Source organism: Hylobates moloch, unplaced genomic scaffold, assembly GCF_009828535.3.
Source record: "Hylobates moloch isolate HMO894 unplaced genomic scaffold, HMol_V3 SCAFFOLD_7, whole genome shotgun sequence".
In the NCBI taxonomy this organism is placed as follows: domain Eukaryota; kingdom Metazoa; phylum Chordata; class Mammalia; order Primates; family Hylobatidae; genus Hylobates; species Hylobates moloch.
The window spans coordinates 89,643,147-89,660,911 of NW_026652282.1; the positions used below are offsets into that span (position 1 = coordinate 89,643,147).

Here is a 17,765-nt window from a genome sequence, read left to right on the forward strand (position 1 = left end):
AATAAAACATGGTGTAAAAGGCCACATTAGCAACATGTAGATGATGACATTGAGGCTTACATGTGGCAGACAGGACAAAAACCCAGGTTTTTTCAAATCCCTTCAGGGCTCTTTATCTGAAGTCCCATAGAACACTATACTTTCTTTCCTTTCCAAGGGCTATAAAAGTTAAATCTTTATTGTCCAGATAGTTTGGAAAATCCATCCTCCTTCACTTGTTTCAACATACTTGGTTGCAGCACTAGAAACAAAACAACTTTCTCTTGCAGTGCCTCTTGGATGATTCAGGTGGCATGCCTTCAGTCACTTCCCCCTTGGAAACTGTCTTGCAGGCAAAGGCGACACTGCAATTACAATGGGCAAGCAAACTCTTTGCATGCACCTCTGTGATGTAAAAGTGTTTTAATTCAGCCCCATCCTTATAAAGAGATAAAAAATGTGTTCGGAAACATGCAAACTCGTGGCTGTCATCCTGATAAACAGATTTTCTTAACGGAAACTGTAAACCAGAGCCAGACTTACTTTCCTGCGCTGAGGGAGGGGAAATAAAAAAGCAGGCATGGTTGATTTCCCGCTAGCGGGAACGATCTGGCCCCAGACGTCACCAGCATCCCTCCACCCCTAGTCGAACGTCTCCTGTGCCCGACCGCCTAGCTACAGGGGGCCGGGCTATGGGTTAGTCTCGCCCCCGTTCATGCTCTTCAGCCAATACCTGAGAGAATCGGAAGGAGGCAGAGCTACAGCGAGGACCAAACCCCGCCCTTCGCTCCCTCTTAGCTAATCGTTGCCAGCGGGGTGTGGACTTCGCCGCTGACCCCACCTCCGCCGGTCTGGGTAATTTAGAGCCGCGCGCCGGGCGGGAATGTAAGATGGCGGAGTAGCAACGCAAAGCGCTTAGTATTGAGTCTCTGGCCGACTTAGGTTCCGGTCTCTGCAGCAGCCGTGATCGCTTAGCGGAGTGCTTAGGGTAGTTGGCCAGGATGCCGAATATCAAAATCTTCAGCGGCAGCTCCCACCAGGACTTATCTCAGAAAATTGCTGACCGCCTGGGCCTGGAGCTAGGCAAGGTGGTGACTAAGAAATTCAGCAACCAGGAGACCTGGTAAGGACCAAGTTGGGACCCCGACTAGACCTCACCTGCCCAGGCAGCGGAGGATAGGAGGGATGGGGTCGCCGCTTGAGCTCAGACTGGGGGATGGGGGGAGAGGGTGCAGCTCTGTGACTAGCCTACCCCACGGGCTGTTTCCGTTATTTTACCTCTCGCGGGAGGGTCACGTTCATTCTTACCGTGCGGTGGGGTGGAGTCAAAAGATGGAGTGTGAGGCAATGCTTCTGCATTTGAGGGCAAGGGCTGGGGGACCCAATAGATAGTGGCTGCATAGAGCGACGAGAGGGGACCGACGCTTAGCCAGGGCGGTAGGGACACGTGGCTTGGCTTTGCTGTTGAGCCACCCAGGCTGGACTGTGTTGCTTCAGCTCTTAGACTAGCTTGTATTTAGAGAGCCTACCTGCGTACTGAGCTCTCCTGGTCTTTCTTTTCCTAGAGTCCAATAAGCAGCTTTTTAATTCGAAATGGTGTTGGTCCATTCGGCTTGGTGTTGAGGGAAACCGACATTGTGTACTGCAGGCGCCAAAATTATTACGACTTCCCTTAGATCAGCAAGCGTTGGCTTTTCTCATCTTATGAATCATCTACCTGAGTAATTGGAGCCATAAATCTAGTTGATTTGTTAAAGTGATGCGTTGACTCTGCATCCTTGATAGCCAGCATCTCAGCTTGAGCCATCCAAAAAATCTTGGAAATCTCGATTCTGGAATGTTTGACCTTCCCCAGTGCAGCTAGTGGTACAGATAATACAAAAGCGTATTTTTCAGTAACCGAGTCCATCCTGGACTTGGCTCCTTCTTTAAGCTCTGTGTAGGGAATTTAGGAAACAATTTTATACCTGAATGTTAAAGATAATTGAAGACAGGTAATGTAGTGGAAGACCAGGATTGGACAGTGCATTGCAACTTGCATTTTTTCCATTGCCTTGCCGTAAAACTTGCTTCCTCGACTCCGACTTACACCCTCTACCGGCACCATGGGACTGTTTTAGAGATGACTTGGTTACCTGATTATTTCAGTGCCCCTTCCACCTAAGTGTGGGATCTTTAGTTTCTGATAGGTGTAATTTGTATTTTATTGTTAGCCTGTCGATTAAATCAGAGCCCTGCCCACAATCTTACAGATCTGTTAAGGGGAAAGTTTTCACCTAATAATCAGATAAGAATATTTCGAATATTTTTTCCTGAATGTTTTTGCTTACTTTTTTGCTTTCTTTGGACTGATTTCCAAGTTTAACTCGCCTTATCTCTTTTAGACCCAGCTGATAAAGTAATGTCATCGATAATGAACAGCTTCTAACCGAATTATTGTGCTACTGATTGTGATGCAAATGGTAGTGTAAACATTGCCATCTGTAACCAGGCAATACCTTAGTTAAAAGAGGCTTGCAAACTGCTGTCTTTAGATTTTTCCAAACCATTATGGTTCATGGGCCTTAATAAAGAATACAAACAGGACTAGACTTTGTGATTGGCAATATAGTTAGGGGACAAGAATGTTTTTTCATTTAGAGGTTTTCTTTGGCCCCTGTGGATATTTAATCCTTTTCCTTTGCGTCTAGGAAAAATGTGAAGGCATGAAAGCTTTATTTTCTCCTTGTGTTAATCCTTCTGCCCTCTGCATAATGCAGTACCCCAGAACCTAAGTCTATATTAGGAGAGGAGAGGGGGAGGACAACTTAGTTTTCTACTGATTGATTTCTATTAAGTCCAACATGGATAATTGCTGACTGGTTAGATTTTCTTGTTTCTGGCTTAATCATTAGCTTCTTGTTTCCTAGATATTCTGAAATCTTCATTGAACATAATCACATATTTTTTTTTTTGTGGAGTTCCCCCTATCTTTGTTTTTCCTACACTGAAGAAATGGTAACTGCCCCCTATAACTGCTCCCCCAGGTGACTGTTGGTTGATGCTCTCTTGAGCAGAGTAGCTTCTGTTCTAACATAAGGATCATCCTTGGCTGTCTAGTTATTTAGGAAACACACACACACACACACACACACACACACACACACACACACGCGCGCGCGCGCGTGCGCGGAGGGGGTGGGTGTTAAAGTGCTGAAATCAGAGAACTTGGATCTGAATCCTTAACCTTTCTTTGCCCCAATAATCTAATCTGTAAAGTAGTACCTACCCGTACAGTTGTTAGGAGGATTAAATGAGATAGAAATAAAGTTCTTAGGATCTTGTCCAAAACATAATAAGTACAACAGTAAATGTTGACAAGAAAGGGTGGTGATAATATTGCAGAAAATGTGGAAAATGTAGAACACGGAAGGGAGAAGATATGCCTCTTAATTCCACCACCTGACATAAATGTCACATTATCATTTCTGACCTCCCAGATATTTGTGTAAGATATACTTTTTCAAGAATGTTTAACACATTTATAGCTCTCTTCACTTAGCAATATATTTTGAACAGTTTCTCCCTTTAATATTTAGTATATATGATTTTCTTTTTTTACTATTAAATATTTCAATTTATTTTTTAGAGATGAGGTCTCACTATGTTGCCCAGGCTGGAGTCCAATAGCTACTCACAGGCACAATCATAGCACACTGCATCCTCAAACTCGCAGGCTCAAGTGATCTGCCTGCCTCTGCCTCTCAAGTAGTTGAGAATACAGGCATGCACCACTGAGGTGGCCTAGTTTATGTGATTTTAAATAGCTATATAGTCTTACCTTATGGTTATGCCATAATTTTATATAACCAAATTCTTATTGGACATTTCCAGTTTTTGATCTAATGCTTTTATATGAAAATCCATGAACATAAATCTTTGACCATTTCTGATTATTTCCTTAGAATAAATCCCTAGAAAGGTAATTATTAAGTTAAAGGGTAGATACCATTTTTCAGGCTTTGGATACCTATTGCCAAATTATTCCCCAGAAAAGTTGAACCAATCTGTCTCATCAGCAATAATACAATATTAATAATATTTATTTATGTATTTATTTTTTGAGGTGGAGTTTCACTCTTGTTGCCCAGGAGTGCAGTGGTTCGATCTCAGCTCACTGCAATCTCCGCCACCCAGGTTCAAGCAGTTCTCTTGCCTCAGCCTCCCGAGTAGCTGGGATTACAGGCATGTGCCACCACGCCCGACTAATATTTTGTATTTTTAGTAGAGATGGGGTTTCACCATGTTGGCCAGGCTGGTTTCAAACTGCTGACCTCAGGTGATCACCCCAACCTTGGCCTCCCAAAGTGCTGGGATTATAGATGTGAGCTACCGTGCCCGGCCATAATATTTAATGTATAGTGAATGCCTAAGATGTGCTAGTTTCCATGCTAAGCATTTAGTATACATTGTGTTTAATCCCCTCAAAACTGCTATGAGGAATAACTCTTACTATCCCTATTTTACGGAGAAGGGAACTACAGTAAGATGCAGAGTAACTTGCCCAGCTCTGGGTATTATTGTTCCTTTAAATTTTTGCTGACAAGATCTCTCACCTGGCTTTAAAAACTTTTAGATACTCTCAAATTTTGACTCTATTCTCTTCAATATTTGTAAATAACTTTGGTTTATTTGGTTATTCTGTACGAGCTGAGAGGAGGAAGACTTGAACTTTGGTTGCCTAGGGTTTTCCTGAGAACTGTCTCTTCTGGTTGTGGTTAGTTAATCTCATGTATTTTGCACATGCCAATATCTCCATAATCTAAATTCTTCAGATTTTAAGAATACTCTCCACCTTTTAGATTCACTTTTGGTGTTTCCTGCATTCCATTTCAATTGGATACACTTATGCCTGACCTTAAAGGAAAGGGAAAAGAGAAGCTAGTTTTCTCACTCATTGGATAGACATAGCCAGTCTTCTGGCCTCACCAAAACAGCTGAGAGAATGATTGGCCCAAAGCCATTTGGAGAACACTCCATTAACTAGAGGGAGAGAACAAGGAGTATTACTCTCTAAATTGCTGAACTAGGTTTTTCCACTTAATAGATTATGTTAGGAGCAAACAGGTTTTAGGCACAAGTGTTCTTCTCAATCACTGCCATAACTTAGAAGAAACCATAAGAATAAGGTTAAGATTTTTAGAGGACTTGTTGAACCAAGCTGTATAATGGGAGTGCAATTCACGGACTTTTTTAGACTTTGTCAAAGTCTGTATGTTATAGTACTACTATAGGGAAAGATTGGTCTTAATAAGTGAAATTAGAATTATACACGTTAAAACAAGGCAGTATCACCTAGTTTACTTGCACCACCTTGTTTTATTTATGTATTTTCTTTCTAAGTTTCTCTGCTTTTATTTCATTTTTGTAAGATCTTTTCAAAAGCCCCACATTTTTTAAACAGTTAAATAACCTTTTCAAGTTATTAGATACATGCCTTATAACAAACACCCTTCTATGCTGAAAGTAGCTTTTAATTTTAAAAAGTTTGAGCCGGGCATGGTGGCTCACACCTGTAATCCCAGCACTTTGGGAGACCGAGGCTGGTGGATCACCAGGTCAGGAGATGGAGACCATCCTGGCTAACACGGTGAAACCCCGTCTGTACTAAAAATACAAAAAATTAGCTGGGCATGGTGGCAGGCACCTGTAGTCCCAGCTACTCGGGAGGCTGAGACAGGAGAATGGTGTGAACCCGGGAGGCGGAGCTTGCAGTGAGCCAAGATCAAGCCACTGCACTCCAGCCTGGGCGACAGAGCGAGACTCCGTCTCAAAAAAAAGAGAAAGTTTGGCTTTGAGAAATAGCTGAGCTGTTGGTTGATTATTAAGTGATATAATAACAAAAATGGTACTCGCGACTGTACTGGGTGGTATGCTGATAAGTGATTTTTATTTATTTTTATTTTTTGTTTGATAAGTGATTTATAAAAAATTATTATTCAAGCCTTATGTGATGTTAGAATATGTATATTTTTAAAATAATCACCTCGGCTGGGTGTGGTGGCTCATGCCTGTAATTCCAGCACTTTGGGAGGCCGAGGCAGGTGGATCATCTGAGGTCAGGAGTTCGAGACCAGCCTGGCCAATGTGGCAAAACCCCGTCTCTACTAAAAATACAAAAATTAGCTGGGCGTGGTGGCACACACCTGTAGTCCCAGCTACTTGGGTGGCTGAGGCAGGAGAACCGCTTGAACCTGGGAGGCAGAGGTTGCAGTGAGCAGAGATCACACCATTGCACTCCGGCCTGGGTGACAGAGTGAGATTCCGTCTCAAAAAAAAAAATTAAATTAAAAAAATAAAATAATCACCTCTACTAAAGCTATATATTTATCAGATGCCCTTTGATGTTTTAATTAGCAGTGATAATTTAATTTTTAAATAATATCTCACCTGCTTTCAAGAAAGGATTTGAAGTATGTTTGATAGTCACAAGTACAAACCATTTGTTAAGGTAGGTATCAGAAGCCTTATAGAACTGTGGACTACAGTAATTGTGGCAACTATTTGGCATAAAACAATTTCTAAAGTTTAGTGTTACTTTTTATTTTATTTATTTATTTTTTGAGACGGAGTCTTGCTCTGTCTCCCAGGCTGGAGTGCAGTGGCGCAATCTCGGCTCACTGCAAGCTCTGCCTCTCGGGTTCACGCCATTCTCCTGCCTCAGCCTCCCGAGTAGCTGGGACTACAGGCGCCCGCCACCACGCCCAGCTAATGGCTAATTTTTTTTTTTTTTTTGTATTTTTAGTAGAGACGGGGTTTCACCATGTTAACCAGGATGGTCTTGATCTCCTGACCTCAGGTGATCTGCCCACCTCGGCCTCCTAAAGTGCTGGGATTACAGGCGTGAGCCACCGCCCCAGCCTAGTGTTACTTTTTTTTAACTGTATCCCTTGGCTTCCTGACAGCCAGAGGGATAAAGGCATATGCAATGGATTATGTGTTTTTATTTTCATAAAGTTATTTAGAAACTTCCAGGCAAAAATCCTAAGAATTTTATGGGTGAGACCTCTAAATAGTGATATCAAATAACATCATGCACGATATAGCAATTTTGTGGGTATTTTTTATATTGACTGATACTTGAGGCATTTGTAAAGGGAGATAAGCCGCTGTGGTCTAAGAATGTTGTTTTCTGGTCTTACTTGATAATGATAAAGCTTTAAAAACATAGCGGAATAGCTTGTCCCTTTTACTGTCTGATATCAATTGTCAAACTACATTTGTTCATTTGTTCTCCAACTTTTAAGCAAACATCCTGACTCTGGCAAGTGAATGTCTGGAGCACAGATGATATTCTGTGTTCTTGACTGAAACAAGAGCCATAGGCTTCTGATACATGATTGGAAATCAATATGCCTGCCTGACTTTCATTCTCCTCCAGGGAAATGGATATTTTGGTCAAGGAGCTGATATATGGAGGATGAGTGTGAGCAGGATTAAAATTTACTGAGTTTTTTTTTTTTTTTTTTTTGAGACAGGGTCTCACTCTGTCACCCTGGCTGGAGTGCAGTGGCATGAACATGGCTCCTAACTCCTGGGCTGAAGCAATCCTCTCACCTCAGTCTCCCCAGTAGCTGCGATCACAGGCACTTGCCACCATGCCTGACTAATTTTTAAATTGTTTTGTAGAGAAGAGGTCTCTTTATGTTACCCAGGCTGGTCTCAAACTCTTGGGCTCAAGCGATCCTCCTGCCTCTGCCTCCCAACCACAGAGTTGTTTAACATAAAACCTAAAAGTGACTCTTTTAGCTTGAAATCTCTCAAAGGGTAGAGCTAGTAGTAAAGAAAGATCTGGGCCGGGCATGGTGGCTCACACCTGTAATCCCAGCACTTTGGGAGGTCAAGGCAGGCAGATCACGAGGTCAAGAGATCGAGACCATCCTGGCCAACATGGTGAAACCCTGTCTCTACTAAAAATACAAAAAATTAGCTGGGCATGGTGGCATGTGCCTGTAGTCCCAGCTACTCGGGAGGCTGGGGCAGGAGAATCACTTGAACCCGGGAGGTGGAGGTCGCAGTGAGCCAAGATCGTCCCACTGCACTCCAGCCTGGCGACAGAGCAAGACTCTGTCTCAAAAAAAAAAAAAAAAAAAAAAACTGAAAACGTCCCAAAAGTCCCTTGAAATGACCACTGCCTGTTTTGTTTTGAGACGGAGTCCTGCTCTGTCACCCAGGCTGGAGTGCAGCGGCTTCATCTCCGCATACTGCAACCTCCGCTTCCCAGGTTCAAGCGATTCTCCTGCCTCAGCTCCCCGAGTAGCTGGGACTACAGATGCATGTCCCCATGCCTAATTTTTGTGTTTTTTGGTAGAGACGGGGTTTCGCCATGTTGCCAAGGTTGGTCTCGAAATGGGGAGCTCAGGCAGTCTGCCTGCCTTGGCCTCCCAAAGTGCTGGGATTACAGGCATGAGCTACTGCGTCCAGTCTTAAAAAAGGTTTATCCTAAACTAGTGCATTTTCTTTTTTGTTCTGGCTGCCAGGAATCTCAGCTTCCCTGATTTTAATTGGTTTCTAGTTTGATTTTTTTTTCACTTGCTTTTATTTTTCTTGCTTTACAATATAAACTAACCCCATTTGTCTTTTCTTGCTTTTGAGATGAGGGTCTTCCTGTGTTGTCCAGGCTAGACTTGAACTCCTGGGCTCAAGCAGACCTCCTGCTTCAGCCTCCTGAATAGCTGGGATTACAGGCATGTGCCACCACTCCCAGCTCCCTTTCATCTTGGGTTAGAAAGGAATAAATAAGTAATTATCTCCTATGTCAGCTTCTTCTGGCAATAGAATTGCCTCTGCCAGTTTTCATATAAGTCCCTTTTGGAGTTCTCCTTGAAGTTTTGTTTGGGGAGAGAAGGGTGGGTAAAAGTGATCTTGACAGAAATAGGACAGTAGGTAGTTCCTGAAGCCACACAGAAGATAGTGCTTAGAGTGAGACAGAAGTATGGATCTTTTATTTAATGACTCTATTGCCTTTTGATTTGAACTGAAGTTTTCTCTTGTTCAATAGGTATTGTCAGCCATTCTGATCTACTTGTGTATATACACACATATGCCTCTACTTCACCTAGAGGATTAATTGGGAATATAGTGTTGTTTGAGGTATCACTAAGGTGATTTTTAAAAATTTTTAAATCATTTTCTTTTTTTTTTAAACCTGGTGAACAGGAAGAGGTGATTTTTTTTTTCTAGATGATAGGTTTTACTTGGTAGAGACCCAAGTATGGGCATTGAAACTTTTGTGGTAAAATATAGCCCTACTTCATACTTAGAGTAAATTCCTATGGAGTTACTTAGTAATTGGACCAGAGTACAGTTAACAGAATGAGGGCAAGGACCACATTTTATTCACCATTGTTTCCCTAGCACCTAGTACAGTGATGAGCATATGAACATTTAATATTTACTGGGTAAATTGCCAATATGGTAGAGGTGGTACTGTCTTCTGTTAAAGTGTCACTATAGAACAGTAGTGATTCACTCCTTATGATATTTCTACTTCTTTTGCTATTTATGGACTCTGTAACTGTAATAGGTAATGCATCAAATTTTATGTACATCACATGTACCTATATGAAATGAGATACAGGCCACCTGCTAAAATTATGGTCCGGTTATTTGTAAGTACTTTAGACTAACATGTGCCAACCATTTCATGCATCTTTTTCATGTCTGTCACATGGTAATATTAGAAAATATTACCATAGAAAATGGTAATATTTGTATAGTGCACTGGAGTAAACTGAGGCAGTGAACTGCTTCTGGTATAGAGGCTCCTTCAGAGGATCTCCTGAAGCCTGGGTGATCAATATCCACATGTAGCTGTAACCATTCACAGCATACTAGTAGGGAAGCTGTTCTTCTTAGACCTTATTGTCTATAGAAGCATAGTAAAGGCATCCCTCAATATCCACAGGGGATTTGTCCCAAGACCAAATCTGCAGATATGAAATAGTGTAATATAAATATATAAATATATATATATATATTTGATATGGAGTCTTGCTCTGTCACCCAGGCTAGAGTGCAGAGGCACGATCTCTGCTCACTGTAATCTCTGCCTCCCGGGTTCAAGCAATTTTCCTGCCTCAGCCTCCTGAGTAGCTGGGACTACAGGCACCTGCCACCACGCCCAGCTAATTTTTTTTTTTTTGAGATGGAGTCTCACTCTCTTGCCCAGGCTGGAGTGCAGTGGCGTGATCTCGGCTCACTGCAACCTCTGCCTCCTGGGTTCAAGTGATTCTCCTGCCTCAACCTCCTGAGTAGCTGGGACTACAGGCATGTGCCACCATGCACGGCTAATTTTTATACTTTTAGTAGAGATGGGGTTTCACTATGTTGGCCAGGCTGGTCTTAAACTCCTGACCTCAGGTGATCCACCCATCTCGGCCTCCTGAAGTGCTGGGATTACAGGCATGAGCCACCACACCCTAATTTTTTTATTTTCAGTAGAAACGGGGTTTTACCATGTTGACCAGGCTGGTCTTAAACTCCTGACCTCAGGTGATCCGCCCACCTCAGCCTCCCAAAGTGCTGGGATTATAGGCATGAGCCATCACGTCCGGCCATATGAAATAATCTATGCACATGCTCCCTTATACTTTATTTTTATTTATTTATTTTTTGTAGAGATGGGGTCTCACTGTATTACCCAGGCTGGTTTCGAACTCCTGGGCTCAAATGATCCTCCTTCTACCCTGCCCCCCCTCCCCAAAGTGCTGAGCCACCATGCCAGGCCCTCCCATATATTTTATTTTATTTTATTTTATTTTATTTTATTTTATTTTATTTTATTTTATTTTATTTTATTTTATTTTATTTTTGACACAGAGTCTCACTCTGTCACCCAGGCTGGAGTGCAGTGGTGTGATCTCAGCTCACTGCAACCTCCGCCTCCTGAGTTCCAGCAATTCTCGTGCCTCAGCCTCCCGAGTAGCTGGGACTACAGGCGCCTGCCACCATGCCCTTCTAATTTTTGTATTTTTAGTAGAGATACATGGTTTCGCCATGTTGGCCAGGCTGGTCTCGAACTCCTGACTTCAAGTGATCCACCCACCTTGGCCTGCCAAAGTGCTGGGATTATAGGCGTGAGCCACTGCGCCCAGCCCTGCCATATACTTTAAATCATCTCTAGATTACTTATAATACTTAATACAATATAAATACTATGTAAATAGTTGTTATACTGTATTTAGAAAATAATGACAAAGAAAAAAATCTGTACATGTTCAATACAGGTGCAATTTTTTCTCTAAATATTTTCAATCCACACTTGGTTGAATCCATAGATGTGGAACCTATGGATATGGAGGGCTGACAGTACAGTGGTTTAACATCTATTTCATGTTGTCTTTCTTTCCTCATTGTAGTGTGGAAATTGGTGAAAGTGTACGTGGAGAGGATGTCTACATCGTTCAGAGTGGTTGTGGCGAAATCAATGACAATTTAATGGAGCTTTTGATCATGATTAATGCCTGCAAGATTGCTTCAGCCAGCCGGGTTACTGCAGTCATCCCATGCTTCCCTTATGCCCGGCAGGATAAGAAAGATAAGGTAGGAGCAGAATCTTATTTTTTGAGCAGAGGAAGCAGGAGCACTTGCCCCAAATCACAAATAAATTCCAAAATTATCAAATATATATTTAGGGGGAATTTAAAAAATCCCCTTTTCTTAGATATTACCCTATCTTCAAAACAATAGAAATATAATTGGTTTGTATAAAGCAACACATTTGTAGTCTGTATTTTATTACAATGATACATATATAACTTTCAGTTAGCTCACTGGTATTTTTAATTGTATCAGTAAGACTAAGCACCAACTCCTCTGGAGTACTGGAGTATATTTTTAAAATTATGGTAGATCCTCTCAGAGTGTAAGACTGGGATCCTAGTTGTGACCTCTTCATAAAACTTGAAGTCTGTTATATGAATATTTGATCTGATAGATGATAGATAGATAGATAGATAGATAGATAGATAGATAGATAGATAGATAGATAGATAGATAGATAGATAGATAGATAGATAGATAGATAGATAGATAGATAAACTATATATATCTCTCACCTTATCGTGGTATATTAGAGGATAAGGCATATACATAAAACTTTGCAAGTCTATTGTAATTAATGCCCAATTTTACACACAATGCCTCGAAGAAGGTCAGATATTTTTATTCCAACAGAGTATAAAGTAAACGGCATGGGCCAGGTGCGGTGGCTCACGCCTGTAATCCTAGCACTTTGGGAGGCCGAGGCGGGAGGATTGCCTGAGCTCAGGAGTTTTGAGACCAGCCTGGGCAACACTGTGAAACCCCGTCTCTACTAAAATACAAAAGAAATTAGCCGGGCGTGGCGCTGCACGCCTGTAGTCCCAGCTACTTGGGAGGCAGAGGCAGGAGAATTGCTTGAACCCAGGAGGCGGAGGTTGCAGTGAGCTGAGATCATGCCACTGTACTCCAGCTTGGGCGATAGAGCAAGACTCTGTCTCTACAAAAAAAAAAAAAGGCATGGACTTTGCTATTTTACAGTGCAGCAAGTATGTTTTATTTGAGGAGTTCATAGTTGTTGGAAAGTTGACTTCCAGATGAGTAAGTAGTGATGTGATTTACAAAGGAAACTAATATCTATTCTGTGATGTATCTTCAAACCTTGACATGTTAGGTGTTAAAGGTTTACATATGTATGTGTTGAAAGAGATTTTAATAAAATTATTTTTTAAAGTCTGCCTAGTTTGAATAATTGAGCATTGGAAACACTTGAATAGGATGAAAATATGTACATTAAGAAAACAAAAGTTAGGAAGGTATTTTCTTTATTGATAAGTGTATCCTGATTTGGAATAGGGATGTTCCACTTAATATTTGTTCTGAATTATGATCCACTTAAAGTCAATGGCCATGTCTCCTTCTGTGAATTTCTGGGTACCATAGTGCCTTTAACATAGTAGGTACACAATAAATAGTTTCTTGAGTAAATGAATTGTTTTTCAAATTGGCTTTTTGGTTTTCTTTTCTTTCCCCCCCTCTATTTAGAGCCGGGCGCCAATCTCAGCCAAGCTTGTTGCAAATATGCTATCTGTAGCAGGCGCAGATCATATTATCACCATGGACCTACATGCTTCTCAAATTCAGGTATCAGTGGAAGTTAAATACTGGTGTTTGAAAGGTGGGAGGAAAGGACTGATGATGCTGAAGACCGCAGAGAAGCCAAAAATTATGCCCAAGTACATCTGAAATAAACTAGATATCAACAACATTTTAAATGTGTTCACCTTAAGCATACTTCATGATCTTAGTCATTTCAGGTGGTTAGATAGGGAGGCAGTCTAGTTTTATGGGAAGAGCATAGGCCTTGGGATCAGAACTACTTTGAATAAAGGCTCTGGTATTTACTAGCTTTGTAAGCTTGGGAAGGTTACTTAATTTCTCTGAACATATACTTTTTCATTATTGTGAGTGTAAAACATTAAATTCATATTATAATGCCTGGCCCATGACAGATACTCATAGATAGGAGCTGTTATTATCATTCTTATTCCCCTTGAATATTCATGGAGTACAGTGGCACGATCTTGGCTCACTGCAACCTCTGCCTCAGTTCAAGCGGTTCTCCTGCCTCAGCCTCCCAAGTAGCTGGGATTACAGACACCCAACACCAGGCCCAGCTAACTTTTTTATACTTTTAGTAGAGATGGGGTTTCACCATGTTGGCCAGGCTGGTCTCGAACTCCTGACCTCAAGTGATCTGCCCGCCGCAGCCTCCCAAAGTGCTGCGATTACAGGCATGAGCCACCATGCCTGGCCTCATGGTCTTAAATTTAGAGCCACAGATATTGGAGCTACTTTCCAGCATAAACCCAAAGTAAGGGGGGTGGAATACCACCTTTATTTTATATTTTTTCAAGGAGATTTTTCAAATCATTATCATTTCAAGCTTGTGGGAATTCAGTGAAGTACATTGGACAGGGACTGTACTCCTTTTATGGAAAGGAATGACTTAATTGAGAAATATAACTAATTTGTATCAACTAGAATTAGAACACAGATCTCCTGATTTCTAATTATTCATTGTGACTATTTATCATAAGTAGCTTCCATTAAGTTTATATACCATAGCACCTCTAACTGGTTTATCCATTAGCTTTTACTCCTTAACAAATCAGTCCAACATTTAGTGGCATAAAGCAGTATTTACTAACTCACTGAGTCTGCATGTTGACTGGGCAGTTCTTAATGGTTTTGTCTGAACTTAGCCGTTCTTTACAAGGGCTCACTTACGTTCCTATGTTCAGTTGTGGGTTGACTGAGGGCTGGCTTTGCTGATCTTGGCTGGGCTCTCTCACATAGCCCAGATTCAAGGAGGCTTTTATAATCTACCACACTGGGCCTGCCTTCCCATCAGTTTGAATGTTGCAGTAAGACATTCTCTGAGCAAGTTACTACTTTGTGTTTGGCACTTATAAATGGAAGAGAAGAAAAGTGAAGCAAAACTGATCCAGCTTCTTTCTACAGGGCTTTTTTGATATCCCAGTAGACAATTTGTATGCAGAGCCGGCTGTCCTAAAGTGGATAAGGGAGAATATCTCTGAGTGGAGGAACTGCACTATTGTCTCACCTGATGCTGGTGGAGCTAAGAGGTATGGTTGAAATTAGTATTGTTCCCAATGTACTGGGAAAATCTTTCAGATGGTTGTGTCACAAAGTGAAGTTTTTCTATCCAAGTGGCAGTTTTTAAGTATTTTTGAATGGATGTAAGTAGCTAGCACATGGGTTGAATATAGTTTTACCCTCTCCTCTTTTACTGTCTTCAGTTACTACTTGGAAGACAAGACAGAAAAGGGGTCCTAAATCATCATATTATGGATTTGACTATAACTTTCGAGTAACTAGGCGCTACAGAGCTAGCAATACAGCTATAAACCTTTTGGGAAGGGTAGAAAATGTGGTTTTCTAATGAATAGCAGCTGCTATTGAACCACATATTGGTGGACAAATTCGCTTTTACACTCCTCTTACAGTGCTGTTGGTTAGATCATTTTGATCCTTGGGATTAAAATATTAAGCAGGAAGGAAAGTAAAGTGTGACATTTTTATTTAAAGCCAAGATCTTAACATTTTAAACAAACTGATTGCCAGGGATTGCCAGTTAGCAGTGCTTTGCAGCTCACATGGTGCAGAGTAAGAGCTCTTGATTTCCTTAGTGGATTACTCGTTAGTAATGCATTCAAAAGTGTGACACATGTTCTTCTTATTGTGGAAATAGAATGAAGAGCTACAAAACACAGATGATTAGGAAGAGCTAATTCAGAACTTTCTAAAAGCCATTCAGATCTTCAATGACTGTTTCTCAACAACCTCTTTTATTTCAGTAACTTCAACAGAACTGATAAGCTGAGAACTTGAGTTCTGTTATCCAGCCAGATATATGGGTTGGTGAGTCCCATGTAATTGCTAGTTACCATCTGTAATGCTAGAGACAGCCTAAGAAACATCCCCCCAACTAGTAGTTGTCATATTTAATTTGTTGGTCATTATTTTCGTATCTTTCTATGGGACTTAGAAAATAGTCACATTTGAAATAGGCAGGATTTTCTTTCCAAAGGTGGGTATAGGAAAACTGCCTTTAGTAGACAACTTATTGCTACCTGATTTTTTTTTTCATTATCATTGTCTTATAGTGATGGAGTATTTTCCAGTTGAGTGTCTATCACTTCTGCCTTGGCAGGGTTTGGGGAGTAGGTAGAGATCCCTGTGTGATATTCATTTGTACAGTAGTTCTCTCCTCAAAAGGTGTAGAGAGTTACTTTTTCTAGCCCTTTTTATGCTTTGTTGGTCACTGAATTTGTTGGCCTTTGAGTATGGTTGGTTTGGGATACTTGAACTAATTGATCATGCATTTGCCTTGGATAAGTAATCATTCCAAGCAAATTGGTTACCATTGATGTTATGTGCTTATGCAGCAGTAATGGAGAGTACAGGGTATGGTTGGTTTAGATCAAGGTACAAATGTTACCTAGATTATGGTTCAAACCTTATTATGTGGTCACAGGTTCTCACTTATCCAGCAAAAACTCATGTGACCATAGTCACAAGAGAAACAGGACAAAATGCTATAGTTTGTTCAGTTCTACATTAACAAACAGGACAAATCCCCAAGCACGGGCTGCTTCACACATGATGGAGATGGCACAGTGGAGCACGGACAGACATGCCACTGGGGCAGCTCACTGTCATTTACACTGAATAGATTTTTGTTTGAATTATGTGGTACTTTGTCAAAAGACAAATTTGTCTTCTATCCCACCTAGTCTGGTTTATTTTCTCTTGTAATAAGAAAAATAAGAATTCTCTTTGATTAGAAGATACTTTAGACCGAATGGTGAGATGCCCAGCTTGTCTGGGTAATTGGTATAACTTTCTGTCTAGCAATTGTGAAAGAAACTCCCAAGCTTGGTGTCCAGGTACAGTTGACAGTGACAGTTGATGGATGTTTTGCCAACAGCACTGAGGGAAGTGATGAGGGCACAGGCATTGGAACAGGCTGGATGCTGCTCCTCTCCTGCCAGTCAGGTTATCTTCTCACCACATCCCCAGTCACGGGTCTTCCATGATGGGAACTGGGACAGTCTGTGTACTCCTGGCATTAGTTAATTCTTTCCTCATTCCTTCTGCTGCCAATCCATTAAATAAATGTGCGTGTCAGCGTTATACTGCTTCCCAGGACTGGTGAGGGTGTCTGTCCTCTACCCAGAATGAATACTCATCTAAGTTTGATCAGTACATTCATAAGCTTCTGTTGAGATATGGAGGCATTGGTTTATAAAACCCAGTTTGTGATATTTGCCTTTGAGAAGTCAGTCAATGATAGTTGCTTTCTTTCTTCCAGCCCTGGGAACTATTGGTTTCAAGGAGTATTCTCCCCAAAACAAGCCCATTCTTTAGTCCATTTCTTTTTTTCTGTTTTGAGACAGAGTCTCGCTCTGTCACCCAGGCTGGAGTGCAGTGGCGCGATCTCAGCTCACTGCAAGCTCCAGCTCCCGGGTTCACGCCATTCTCCTGCCTCAGCCTCCCGAGTAGCTGGGACTACAGGCACCCGCCACCATGCCCAGCTAATTTTTTGTATTTTTAGTAGAGATAGGGTTTCACTGTGTTAGCCAGGATGGTCTCTATCTCCTGACCTTGTGATCCGCTCACCTCGGCCTCCCAAAGTGCTGGGATTACAGGTGTGAGCCACCGCCCCTGGCCTCTTTAGTCCATTTCTTTTGTCTTAGAAGCCACACATACATATGAACACCCTCTGTTTTGCAGAGTGACCTCCATTGCAGACAGGCTGAATGTGGACTTTGCCTTGATTCACAAAGAACGGAAGAAGGCCAATGAAGTGGACCGCATGGTGCTTGTGGGAGATGTGAAGGATCGGGTGGCCATCCTTGTGGATGACATGGCTGACACTTGTGGCACAATCTGCCATGCAGCTGACAAGTAAGTGTGGATTGATGGGGCTGGTAGTTAGAAGGAAAAAGCTAGCAATTGCTGTCTGAATGTCTTCAGCCTGCTGATTCCTTTTGGAACCAAATTGAGGGGATAGGTAACTTTGTGAGATTTTTATCACCCAAGGCTTAAATTATAATACATAGAAATTGTTGAGTACTCTTATTTTTTTAAATTTATATTGTACTAAGCTACATATAACACAATTTGCCATTTTAACTATTTTAAGTGTACAATTCAATGACATTAACTATATTCACAGT

General features: G+C 41.5%; 1 protein-coding gene across 1 annotated transcript; it reads left to right on the forward strand.

Moving 5' to 3' along the window:
• The first annotated feature begins 842 nt into the window (after nt 1-842).
• On the forward strand, nt 843-17,497 carry PRPS1 (phosphoribosyl pyrophosphate synthetase 1). Its single transcript, XM_032757428.2, has 5 exons — nt 843-1,102; nt 11,379-11,562; nt 13,045-13,143; nt 14,524-14,648; nt 17,320-17,497. The coding sequence occupies exons 1-5, from the start codon at nt 981-983 to the stop codon at nt 17,495-17,497; spliced, it is 708 nt and encodes a 235-aa protein (XP_032613319.1). The 5' UTR covers nt 843-980.
• Nucleotides 17,498-17,765: the final 268 nt, after the last annotated feature.

What these genes read in the sequence shown, in the direction of transcription:
- PRPS1 (XM_032757428.2), top strand. Translation starts at nt 981, where the DNA reads ATGCCGAATATCAAAATCTTCAGCGGCAGCTCCCACCAGGACTTATCT. An exon ending in TTCAGCAACCAGGAGACCTG is followed by an intron (nt 1,103 to 11,378) that starts GTAAGGACCAAG and finishes TCCTCATTGTAG; the next exon opens with TGTGGAAATTGGTGAAAGTG. An exon ending in GGCAGGATAAGAAAGATAAG is followed by an intron (nt 11,563 to 13,044) that starts GTAGGAGCAGAA and finishes CCCTCTATTTAG; the next exon opens with AGCCGGGCGCCAATCTCAGC.